Below are 12,740 nucleotides of genomic sequence, written 5' to 3'. Positions count from 1 at the left end.
GAGGGACAGAAGAAGAAGAGAAAAGAAGTTCTCTGCTTGCTTTGGTAGTGCTGTATTGTGTCACAGAGTGGACAGGTATCTGACAGTAGCTTCTGTTTGTTTGCTTCTATCTCCAGATGATGTGCCAGCCAGAATGGGACTACAAGAGAGCTCTGAGCAGATCCCAGGTCAGTGCAGCCCAGAGGGAGCGGGGAGAAAGGCTGTGTGCATATTTGGCATAATTTTTGCTCAGCTAAGTGTAGTAGAATTACAGCACTTGACTCATTACTGCGGGACATTTCAAGCAACTCATTTTAATTAGTTTGTGAGTTCACAGATTGGATTTAAAGGTTGTTTAGCTGAATGCCTGAATAAATGGAAAGTATTCTTGTTGTAGTAACATTTAGAACAGGCCAGTATGTCCTCATATAGCTTCTACTTTGACTTGTTCATTTGCTCAAGTATTTTAGATATAAAGTAATAAAGTTTAGTAATTTAGTAGCTTTGTTTCCTGAAATTGACATTTAGTTCTTCATAATATGCCTTGAAAAATCAGATTTTCCATGGATCTTATTTCAATCTGGAATGTCACCTGCAGTATCAAATCCTGTTTTCATACTAGGGTGGGCGATATGGGCAAAAGAAAATATTTCGATTATTTTTTTTAATTTTCTGATAACAATAATCTGACACTATCCTTTGAATAGAGATTTCTTTTCCAAAAACAAAAAGCTGTTAAAATTATTCTTGTTTACCAGGATATCTATGTCTAGACACAATGTTTCAGAACAACAGCTTTGGTTTATTTTCTTTAAACTTAAGCTTTCAAGAGACTCCCAATTAAACTTCAATGTAGAGACATTAAATGGGTATAAATAAGTTTGGTTTATTTTTGAGATATTATAAATACTATAATATGGAATTGTATATCTTCAAAACAATGTTAACAATATTACCGTGGACAATATATAGCACCCACCTCTATTTCATACATATTTCAACTGCTATTGTTCTGCTAGAGAATACCGTTTTAATTCTGCTTTTTGCAGCCAGGCGATAACATTATAGCAGCTAGTTTAACGCAAACGTCTTTACATGACACTGTTTGAAGCCGTTTTATATTTTTTGTTTGTTTGGCAAAAGATAAACTGTACATTTATACAGATATTTTGTTGTTGTTATGGCTATTGTGTTAGCAAGCAGCTAACTATTACACATCAAGAAAAAAAACCAACAACAATATTGACAGACGGTTGGAATCATTGTTATGCCTGTTAGATATGGCCACCTTATTAGCTAGCATGGTGTACCTAATAATGTGGCGGTGTGGTTGGACATGTTGTGCGTTCAGAGATGGTCTTCTGCAGACCTTGATTTTACCAAGTGGTTATTTGAGTTACTGTTGCCTTTCAATCATCTGGAACCAGTCTGGCCATTTTCCTCTGATCTCTGGCATCAGCAAGGCATTTTGGCTCACTGGATATTTTCTCTTTTTCGGACCATTCTCTGTAAACCCTAGAGATGATTGTGTGTGAAAATACCAGTAGATCAGCAGTTTGTGAAATACTCAGACCAACAACCATGCCACGTTCAAAGTCACTCAAATCACCTTTCTTCCTCATTCTGATGCTCGTTTGAACTTCAGCAGCTCGTCTTCACCATCCCTAAATGCATTAAGTTGCTGCCATGTGATTGGCTGATTAGGTATTTGACCAGCAGTACATAATTAAGTGACTGGTGACTTGCCTCGATGCCATGGTTTGGTGTATGAACTAACATAGACTTGCTAAATGTCCAAATGTCCAAAAAAAGACAAAATACAGATAATGAGTTAAGAAAAACTTTACTAGTTTTCACCAAACATGATTTGACTTTTCCCACCAAGGCTCTCAGATTTTAAAAATCAACATTATCTTTTCAACAGACAGCTGGAAAACTGTTTCTATATTACACTCACCACTTATCGGTTTAGATTTAATGTTTATATTGTCTACAATTGTCTCCATACTGGACATGCTGCTCCAGCTTTAGCCAACAACAAACCTCCCATCTGAATAGACTTTTAATGAATCAATATATACCTCAGCTTCCTGATAATGCACACGACTCGCTGCTTGGTTGTCATGCATCACCTGCTAGCACAGGAAACACTTGACAAGTAGTGGGCGTAGTCAAACTGTGGCCGACTGAGCCCCCAACAACAATTTTATGGTCCATTTTCGAGTCACTTTGATCTTTGTCCCAACGTATCCTAGCAACCAGGTATTTTCAATACAACCGATTTCAGTGTTCTGCAGGTCTTCCCATCCCTGAGCCACTGCTGAACATTTGCAATTGGCAGAAGCAGAAGCAGAGGCAGGGGCGGGTGAGAGGACAGAGGGAGGTTCATGAAGCAGCAGAGACGAGGAGAGCAGCGGAGAGGGAGGAGAGGGCGAGGAAGTGTTTGTGGACTACATTATTGAAATGTCACTTGCTTTGGATTGAGACATCTGTGGCATTTGAACAAGGGTTAAAGGAAGGAAAGGCAGCATAAAGCTGTCACATCATATCTATAGGAATCTATATAGGGAGATCGGGATTGTGCATTTTTTTGTTCAAACTGAACACAAATGATGCAGAGGAGGCACTCAGCGAGTATCATGGGACGCCATCAGGACAATACACATCCTCCTAAACAGGTTCAGTATTGTTTTAACTGGAGTTTCTCCCCTTCAGTGTGGGCTATATGTGTGTGTGTGTGTGTGTGTGTGTGTGTGTGTGTGTGCGTGCATGCGTGCGCGTGCATGTGTGTGTGTGTGTGTGTGTGTGTGTGTGCGTGCGTGTGCGTGTGCGTGCGTGCTTGTGTGTGTGTGTGTGTGTGTGTGTGCAGGGAAAGGAAAGCCATTTAACCAGTAATGATGAGATGGTTTAAATAGGACAACTTGTCTAATTTAAGCTTCTGGGTCAGTTACGCATGTGAGAGACTTGTAAGCAGGAGAGTGAAGCCACTGTTGAGAGATTCAGTGTCACTTTTGTTCTGAGATGTGTGCTATTTGTTCAGCAGCATGTCTTTAAAAGGGTGGATGTGTTAGAGATGATCGTTATATCACACCAGCACAATGGTTTGCATAGTTTCATTATCTTCAACTCAAACTTGAAGAACAATTGGGTCGATGTCTATTGATTTCGTGTGTCACTTTTGCACATTGATACAGTCATGGAAAAAAAAGGTTTTCTTGATAATAACCAAAAACATTATCAAGAAAACTATGGAAAATGGCTAGATATCAGCTCTTAAATTAAAATCTTATGAGCTTTTTTTGTTTTTATCATTATATTTGTCCAAACAAATATACCTTCAGTTGTACCAGGCATTAAAATGAGCAAGAAATTGAAGAAAACAACATTATATGAGATAATATGAGAGACGGGTGGATTTATTGCAAAATTGACGAACAAATGGAGCTTAAACGTCGTTACCAGCTTGTAAAAAACATCTTGTATTGCCTGCGCTCCCTTGAAAACACACACTTACCTCATCATTATTACCAACTAAATAGATACATTTGTTAACGATTAACAGATTCGCAACTGTGAAGCGCTCCTGCTCTGTTTGCAATTCCACAATCCTCCTCCTGTATCCAGAACATGAACTTGGCCTCGGGCATGCTTTGTTGGCTACTACTGCTTTAGCATTAATTCCTAAAGAAGAGAAAGGTGTGAAGGCTTTCTACGTATTTTTTTTACTCTTTTCTGTACTGTTGGTGTAGTGGGACAGAAACAATAGGCAGCTCCACACTGTAGTGCTGTATTTACAGTTGTATTAGACTGTGGAGGAGCTCAGCTGGCCTGCTCGAGTGAGTTGTTCTCTTTTTCACTTGACTAACCATAGCCTGCCTTTGGACTCAGCTCCTCTCTCTCTCTCTGTCCATCACTGTCTTTCTCTTGCTCTTGCTCTTTATCTCTCTCTCTCTCTCTCTCTCTCTCTCTCTGTCTCTGCTCTCACCATCTGCCTTTATGCCTGATCTGCCTGCATATCTCCCTAACTGTCTCTCAGGAGAGGGCTGGGGGATGGGGGTAGAGAGGGAAAACTGAAATAGTGGGAAATAGCAGCAGCTATGAGAAGGAGGAGAGGGGAAATGGGAAACTGGAGGAAAAATAATTGCACAAGGGAGAGAGGAAAAGAGATTATGGTGTTCATCTTCATGATAATAACACAGACAGACATACATGTTCGCTCAAAGGGAATAATCCCATAGTGTGCGTGGCTCAGGCATGATGACTGAAATCAAAACAGCATTTTAAATGCATTGGCTGTCGTCCAGTAGATAGAAGTCAGGTTACCTATTTTTTGTGCATGTGCAGATTTCCTTATTTGAGTGTCTATTATGTTTTGTATTGTGGACATTTTTTCTTTTGTTTTCCTTTTCTTTGGCTAAAAATGCAATATAATGCAATCTTATTCAATTATTCTATAAATAGTACAGGATGTGATATAGTGTCAAAAATATTTATTTTCTTATCTATGCTAGTTATTCAAAAGTCTTTTTCCCCAGTATTGAAACACCAGTACCAGCTGCACTTTCTGCTCTCTCTTCTCGGCGACAGCGAGTTCACACACACACACACACACACACACACACACACACACACACGCACACACACACACACACACACACCGCTGCACTGTGGTGCCATCATCTTATCACTTGTCTCTTCTGCTTTGGTTGAATATAATAATTTGTGGGTTTCGTTATGGTTTTATGTTACATCATGGTGTTAGATGATGTTACGTTTTGTTAAAAATTTCCCCTTGGTATCAAAAATGATTATTGAATAATGATGCTTTTCAAGAAGTTAAAAAAATCCAGTATTGTGACACTAATATTGCCTTAATATCACAGCCATTTCGTAATGTATAAACTTTTAAAGGAACAGTTCACACCAAAATAAAAAATGTTAAGTGTTTTTTCTGAGAGAGTTGCTGTTTTGGTGATATCTGTTGTACAGATTGAATTTAATGGATTAATAGCACTACAGTTAAAAGCAAAAAAGGTTTTTTTTTTGGGTGAGCTGTCCCTTTAAGGTATGACCACATATTGTCTGTATGCATCTGAAAGCCCACTCTGATATTGGTTTACATTTAACACTGATGATGTTACGTAGCTTTGACTAGTGATCCAAATCAGTAATTCTATTCTTAGGAGCTTAATGTACACAGATCTTATATCTGTGTTCATTATCATACACCAGTGTTTAATATTGTCTTCTGTTACAGTGCACTGCATTCATTGAGGGATTATGACCCATCTTTCTGTGCACAGCATGTACTGTATTACTCTGAAAGTCTGACAGAGCAATCCCAAGGGGCGATTCTGGTACACGCATGCCTCTGTGTGTGTGTGTGTGTGTGTGTGCCCACTGTTGATTTACTCATTGACAAACGCTCTGCCTGCTGTCTCCTGTGGGCCTTTATGCTGGGAGGAATCGATAACCTTCTCCCTCGCCCTGCCTCTCCACTGTGTCTCTACCGGCGCAGCTCTCTGTGGCGCTCCATCAGCTCAGATGCTCATGCATGTTGAACTGAACCGGCTTGCAAATGCACACATACAGTATATTGTTCTTAAAAAAAAACCTAAAAAAACGAAAATATCAGAACTCTAACAGAGAACAGACCCATAAAACAGCTGTAACACACACACACACACACACACACACACACACACACACTGAAGCTCCCTCTATCTCACTCTCTCCCTGACATTAGCTGAACAGAGACCATTACTGCCAGGTAATGGGTGAATGTCACAATAGCAGGATGTCATAAAGCTCTGGAGTGGTCTAATGGGTTTTGTTCAGGTTGAGGTGACACATGCACAGATACAGGCACGCGCTCTTCCAGGAAACTATCTTTCTATGTGCTTGATGCATTTACTCATCACATCTGACTTGTTTGAAGAGCTAATACAATCTGTTTTAGGAAGTAAATTATGAGAATCATCTGTCACTTGTTTGAATACAGAGAGGGGGGGCGGCTCTGATGTTTAACTCCACCTGCGCAGAAACAAATATCCGATGTGACGTAGACAATATTGATAGTTATGGAGTGGAATAGGTAAACTCCCAGGCTCAGGGAACGGCTGAATGAAATCACAACCGAAGGGGAGAAGTTAGGCACAGATACAAGCAGAGTGGCAAGAGCAGAGGTTGCTGCCAGTCGCCAAGCTAAGTAGCCTCAGGAGGCAGGCAGATGGGAGAGTGAAGGCTTATGGATGGAGGAGTGATCATGTGAGCTCTTCTGCTTCATGTGTTGGCACAGTGTGTGTGTGTGTGTGTGTGTGTGTGGTGTTGGGGAAATTGCAGATGCTGGACTTCACACAAATGAGAAAGGAGACTCCAGATGTTTTAAGTTGGATGTTACTTTTATAAAACGATAAGATGACATTTCCAATCACCTGTGTGTCACAGTGCAGTGTCAAAGCCAGTTCCACCAGAACTTCCCTCAGGCATATATGTTTAACATTATGCTATTTTTTGGGGGTCAAGTTTGTTAAAATATTTCCAAATACAGCTCCTTAACAGGTGGAAGAAGTATTCCGATCCTTTACTTAAGTAAAAGTACTTATACCACACTGTGAAATTACTCCACTAAAAGTAAAAGTCCTGCATTCAAAACTTTCTTAAGTAAAAGTACATTTTATGTTTTAGCATCAAAATGTACTGGAAGTATCAAAAGTAAAGGTACTTGTTAAGCACAATGGCTCCACTTTGATTGTGATATATTCCAAATATATTGTATGATTGTTATTATTGATCCATTTATGTAAGCAGCATTTTATTGTTGTCCAGATAGGGCTCATATAAACTACTTTATATACTGTTATGAGTTTTAATTAAAAAAAAAATGTTTTTTATGTTTGATATTGAAGCAGCCAGCTAAATGTAGTGGAGTAAAAAGTACAATATTTACCTTAGAATGTAGTGAAGTAGAAGTATAAAGTTACATAAAAAGGAAATACTCAAGTTAAGTACAAGTATCTCAAAATTATACTTAAGTAAAGTACTTAAGTAAATGTACTTAGTTACTATCCACCACTGCTCCTAAACCTATGCATACTTTGGATTAGTCATTGAATATGCAGAGCACCAACAGAAAGAGACGAATGCAACAGAAATGGACCTTGAAGGCTTGTTGTTATTGTCTGGTAAACCCAAACAATTAGAGCTCCTCATAAACAGGGAGGAAATGCCGAGTCTGTGTCCAATAGTTTTAAATAGGGCAGAGGTCACATTGAATTGAGGACAGTGCCTGTGACAAGATATAGAAATAAAAAAACAAGTGGAAGATGAGTATAAAAAGGTCCAGTTCGAGTTGCTTGATTCACTTACATAAGCAGTCTAGGTGATCCAGTAAAAGGGGATCTTGTGAATAGAAAAGGTTCATACAAAGTTTAGAAACAACTGTCATCACTTGGCTACATAGTTATCTTTCCAACCGATTTGTTTTCCCATACGGAACAGCAGATCCTTAGTTGTCGGAAATAACTTAAGAATTTTTCTAATTTTTCGTGAATGAAAAATTTGTTAATATTTCTCAAAGTTAGTTATCCAAAAAAGTTTCCATATTTGCACCAAGACCTGGGTATTATATCAGCACCAGTATCGACAAGCCATCAGTATACATCGCTGATGTTTTATACATATATATATATATATATACATATATATATATGTATACACAAAGCTGTTTCCATTCTAGAAGTGTCAACATCACCGATATGAGTGGGAGAAAAACTACTTTGAAAAAATATCTGAGAATGGATGTAACTAAGTACATATACTCAGGTACAATACTTAAGTACAGTTTTACTATACTTGAGTATTTCCACATATCTAACTTTATACTTCTACTTCACTATATATTGAGGGCAAAAATTTTACTTTTTACTCCACTATATGTAGCTGCCAGCTTTAGTTATTTTTCAGGTCGAGATTTTACATGGAGAAAAAAGAACAATTTAAACTGATTATGCATGTTTATCTATTAAACCACATGAAAGTATAGTAAGTAGTTACAATTAGCCCTAACTGGACAACAGTAAAATGCACTTTACATTACTGCATCAAAAATAATGATACAATAATATATTTGGAATACAAAACAATCAGAGTGGGCCATTCTGCATAACGAGTACTTTTATTTTTGATACTTTAGTAACATTTTGATGCTGATACTTTTGTACTTTTACTTAAGTAAGGAATCTGAACACTTCTTCCCATACTGAACCTATCACTGACAACTGTGACACATAAATGTGTCATTTCGTTTTAATACTACAAATATCCTCATTATTACTGATTTTGAACTGTTACCAGAAAGCTTTTGTATTTTCAGACTCTGCATCATCTTTGCATTATTAAACAATTTCAGTTTCTACGATTGCATTGTTGCAAGATTTGTGAGTTACATCCAAAGGGTACAATATCAACTCTATCTGCTTCATGTGCCAATTGTGTCTTTTAAGTTTCTCTGCATTTATATGGATCAACTTTTGCTAATTACAAATGCTAAATGTTGCATAAATGTGCTAATATATACTGTACGTGTGTGTGTGTGTGTGTGTGTGTGTTTGGATACATGCAGCAAGCAGTTTGGTGTGTGTGGAAATTGATTATAAGCTAAAGAGGAGCTGATTAGCACATGTTGACATTAACGGTGGAATCCATTAGTGAAACCGAACATGGTTGACCTTTGACATGGATGAGCCTTTGGGCTTATCAGTCGATATGATGAATCAGTGACAGCTCAGTGTATACAGAAGGTGGTGGTGTGGGAATAGGGTGTGTTATTCTTTATTGGAATATTGTAGGGTGTTATCAATGATTTTTTTTAGGCTATTATATATTTTCATTACTCCTTAATAACCTTTTTCTAGCTTTATTTCCACAGACAGGATGTCACCGTTAGTTCCTTCTGGGACTGTAAAATGTTTAATTTAGCATTAAGGCAGATGCTCACACTCAAAGCACACAGTCCATGTGCTGTGTGTGTGTTTACATGTGCCTCTTTCTCTCTCAGGTATAAAGATAAAGAAGCTGTGTGCGTCAGCGTGTTGTGTTGTGTTGTGACGTACATCATCATTGCATTACACCACAAAAGATGAACAAAGAACGATTATCTCTTTCCCATCTCTCTCTCTCTCTCTCTCTCGTCTCTTCTCCAGTCATCTGGCACCAGCGTGGTAGTGGACATCGCGGTGATGGGTGAAGCCCACGGTCTGATCTCAGACCTGCTGGCAGACCCCTCGCTGCCCCCTAACACCTGCAGCTCTCTGAAGGCCGTCAGCAACCTCCTTAGCACCCAGATCAGCCTCCAGCCGCTCCACCGGCCTCGCATCCCCACAGACACACACACCTGCTCTGACTCAGAGGACGGGCCAGAAAAAATAGAGAGACTGGCCATTCCAAAGGTAAATGTTTGTCTTTCTTAACAATGTGTTCTTGTTCATTCTTCTGGGTAATTTCAAATAATGATTTACCAGCGAATAAGAATCATGGAATGGGGTGGGCGATATGCCTCTAAAAGAATATCACGATATTGCAGGCTATTTTTGCGATAACGATATTCTAGACGAAATTAGGAAATTCTTAAAAAGATATAGAAAATATGATTTTTTTTTAGTCTGTATAAATAAAAATCAAAAATGTAGTTTGAAGTGCAAATCTCAACAGTTGCCAAATACAAAAAAATTACTCTTGACTCTTAATACTAATATAATTTTATGTTTATAATAAAAATAACCATTTGGGGGTTCCGGGGGCATATTTTAATGACATTTTGTAAATGAGAATAAAGGTTCTTGTATGTTTTATTTAAGCTATCTTATTTTGACAATCTTCTTGTAAATTCTGTGGTAGATTCTCTTAAAACACTGTGCTCTTATTTTGAAAGCTTGACTGACAGACACTCAACCTAACGCCACTACATCAAGAAGTAGGAACGTTGACAATATCATGATATGCATTTTTTTTAACCATAAAAAAAATATACCGATATTATCGTGAACGATACGATATGGCACACCCCTATCATGGAATGACTTAGGCTCTGAGACTTGTTATAAGAATTACAGTGATTTTGCTCAAGCACATCTATAGTCTGTTGTACTGAAATTATTTATACAGATAGGAATATCAACTTAAAATCTCAGACATCACAAGATGAACTAGAAGAGCACTCAGAGAGCACAATCCTCCACAAAGGCCAATAATCCAGTCTTCTATGATTGCAAATCTGCAAGTGCAACCACTATATATGTCTAGATATAGTTATAAAACCATTAAAATAATTTGTCATCATCTCAGCTGTGCATTTATTATGTATTTCTAAACTTGAAATATGTCATGTTCTTAACATTCATTTGTGAAAACCGAATGCCATTTTTACTTCTTAATGACTTTTTCCGCATGGAGTTTTTACATTACATTACATTACATGTCATTTAGCAGACGCTTTTGTCCAAAGCGACTTACAATAAGTGCATTCAACAACCTCAGATGATTACTGGTACCCATGAATGTAGATTGTGATATGGAGTCATCATATTTGTACAGTTAACTATGTTTTGTCACTATTGAACTTTGATTTGAAGATGCATGGCGTTTATTCTGCCAAGGCCTTATCTTGTAATGTTAACCAGAGTGCCGTGCTGCACCATGCTGTGCAAATGTGGCTTTAGATTGTAACCAGTGTTGGGGGTCACATTATTTGTTGATTAGTTTTTTGTCTTTTTTGAAAAATAGTTATTGTGCTAAACGGGAGATTGAACCACTATGCTGAATTCTACTCACATGACTGATCAGCTGTTTCCGCCCTGCTTAAGACGAACTGACATGAAAGAACAATTATAAGTTGCCCAATTGAATCCAAGTCCTGAAGACTTCTCTCCATTTTCCCTCTCTTTTGTTGTTGTTTTTTCTCTCTTACACAATCTACTTCTAAGTTTACTGACGGATTAGCCTACAGCAACACATTACACTGCCATCTTCTGACAAAAGTATGTTCACACAGCTTTGTTTATTTTCTTTGAAAAGAAAAGATAATTTGCTTCAAATTTGCTTCAACTTTAATGGAAACAAGGCTTATGACATTGTTAGATGCACAATTGACAATTTAAAAAAATCTAAATCAAAGCATCAGAACCAGAGATATCTTTTCAAGACCTGGTGCCTACATTAACCATAATCCACCTTGACTGCCATCAGTTCTATCAGGTGTGTTAATGCTCTTCTCTGAAGCAGAAATGAGGAGAAGGCAACAGAGGATGGTGTGCTTGTTTCTCTTAAACTCCACTCCCCCAGATTTTTGTAGTCTTCAGACACTGCTGGTGCTGCCTCTAGTGACACCGCTTGAGGCAATTTATCAGATTTTATGCCGCTCTTCCTGGAGCTACAAAAGGCCTTAATACAACTGTTTTTCACACATGTAAACAGACGTCTGTGTAAAAACAGTGGAGTTCTCCTTTAAACTAAAGAAATGTTCCCAGGAAGTAAATACTGTAATGGAAAAGGTGTATTATCATTCGTGTGTTCATTGAAACACACCTAGTTGCATAAAAGATGAGTTTTGTTGCGGTATGTCAACACACACACACACACACACACACACACACACACACACACACACACACACACACACATTCTTGTTTTTCTATCTTTGTGAGGGCCCTCATTGGAATAGTAAATTCCCTGGCAAGGTTATAATAGTTTGGGATTTTTCATTAGTTTTGGTTTTAATTTTCGTTGTCAATTTTTGTTTTCAAATTCAGTTAGTTTTAATTAGTTTTTAGACTGAGTTTGCTAGTTTTAGTTTAGTTTTTATTAGTTTTAGTGTTAGTATTAGTTTTTTGTAATGGGGTACTTGTTGGGTGAGAAATTAAAAGAGGTCACAGTAAATTTTGCCTTTATTTCCTCTGTCTTATCCATTTTGATTATGTATGAAAAAAGTTGACAAAGACGAAAACGAAGGACATTTTCACTATAATTTTAGTTAGTTTTGTAACCACACAATACAGTTTCAGTTAATTATCATTATCATGTAACCTTTCAGCCTTAAAACAAAGTCTGAAATCTCAAAAAAGCCTTTAAAGAAGTGAGGGCCGGCCAAATGTCCTCACTTTGCAAAAATGTCCTCACTCTGTTGGTTAAAAACGTGTTCTGGTCCTCACTATTTATGAAGAACAAGAACACACACACACACACACACACACACACACACACACACACACACACACGCAGGTGTACCTCTTCCTGCACTCATCAGCCCCATCTCCTCCCTCCCTGCTGGCCAAGTGTGGGGCTCTAATGTAGCTAACAATGACGCACAGGCTTCCAGAGGGCTTTTTAATGTTTTACAAGGCCAGTGCTTCAAAATGTATGCGTGCACTTAAGGCGGCAAGAAAACTAAATAAAGCGTGTGATGCAATGCAGGATAGCCTACCAGGAAAGTGACAAGCAGCTTTAACGCTGCCTGAGTGCACTCAAATGCTCGACCCATGTAGTGAAACTCAATGAGATGCTGTCTCATTTTTAGCTCATTGGGGATTTGTGAGTCTGCATGAAGCAATGGGTTAAAGTTGGTGATTCAGCTCGCTTGTGCTGCCCTGCTGTATCGCTCTAAACTAAAATAGCAGTTACATAAAGGCAATAAGAAATGTTGATGACTGAGGTGCATTTATTGCTCTGGTTTTGACTCAGCTTAACGGGGCAGCAGAATACTTTGT

General features: G+C 38.1%; 1 protein-coding gene across 1 annotated transcript in view; it reads left to right on the top strand.

The window, feature by feature from the left end:
• The window catches only part of LOC131970319 (cGMP-inhibited 3',5'-cyclic phosphodiesterase 3A-like), a 73,907-nt gene that overhangs the window by 33,517 nt on the left and 27,650 nt on the right, over positions 1-12,740 (top strand). Inside the window, exons 2-3 of the mRNA XM_059331684.1 lie at positions 117-167; positions 9,183-9,428. Coding sequence (XP_059187667.1) covers positions 117-167; positions 9,183-9,428 — 297 coding nt within the window. The remainder of the gene's footprint in view (positions 1-116; positions 168-9,182; positions 9,429-12,740) is intronic.

Source organism: Centropristis striata, chromosome 4 (assembly GCF_030273125.1).
Source record: "Centropristis striata isolate RG_2023a ecotype Rhode Island chromosome 4, C.striata_1.0, whole genome shotgun sequence".
Lineage (NCBI taxonomy): Eukaryota > Metazoa > Chordata > Actinopteri > Perciformes > Serranidae > Centropristis > Centropristis striata.
Note: the sequence above shows the minus strand (reverse complement) of the source record. Positions and strands in the feature narration are given on the sequence as shown.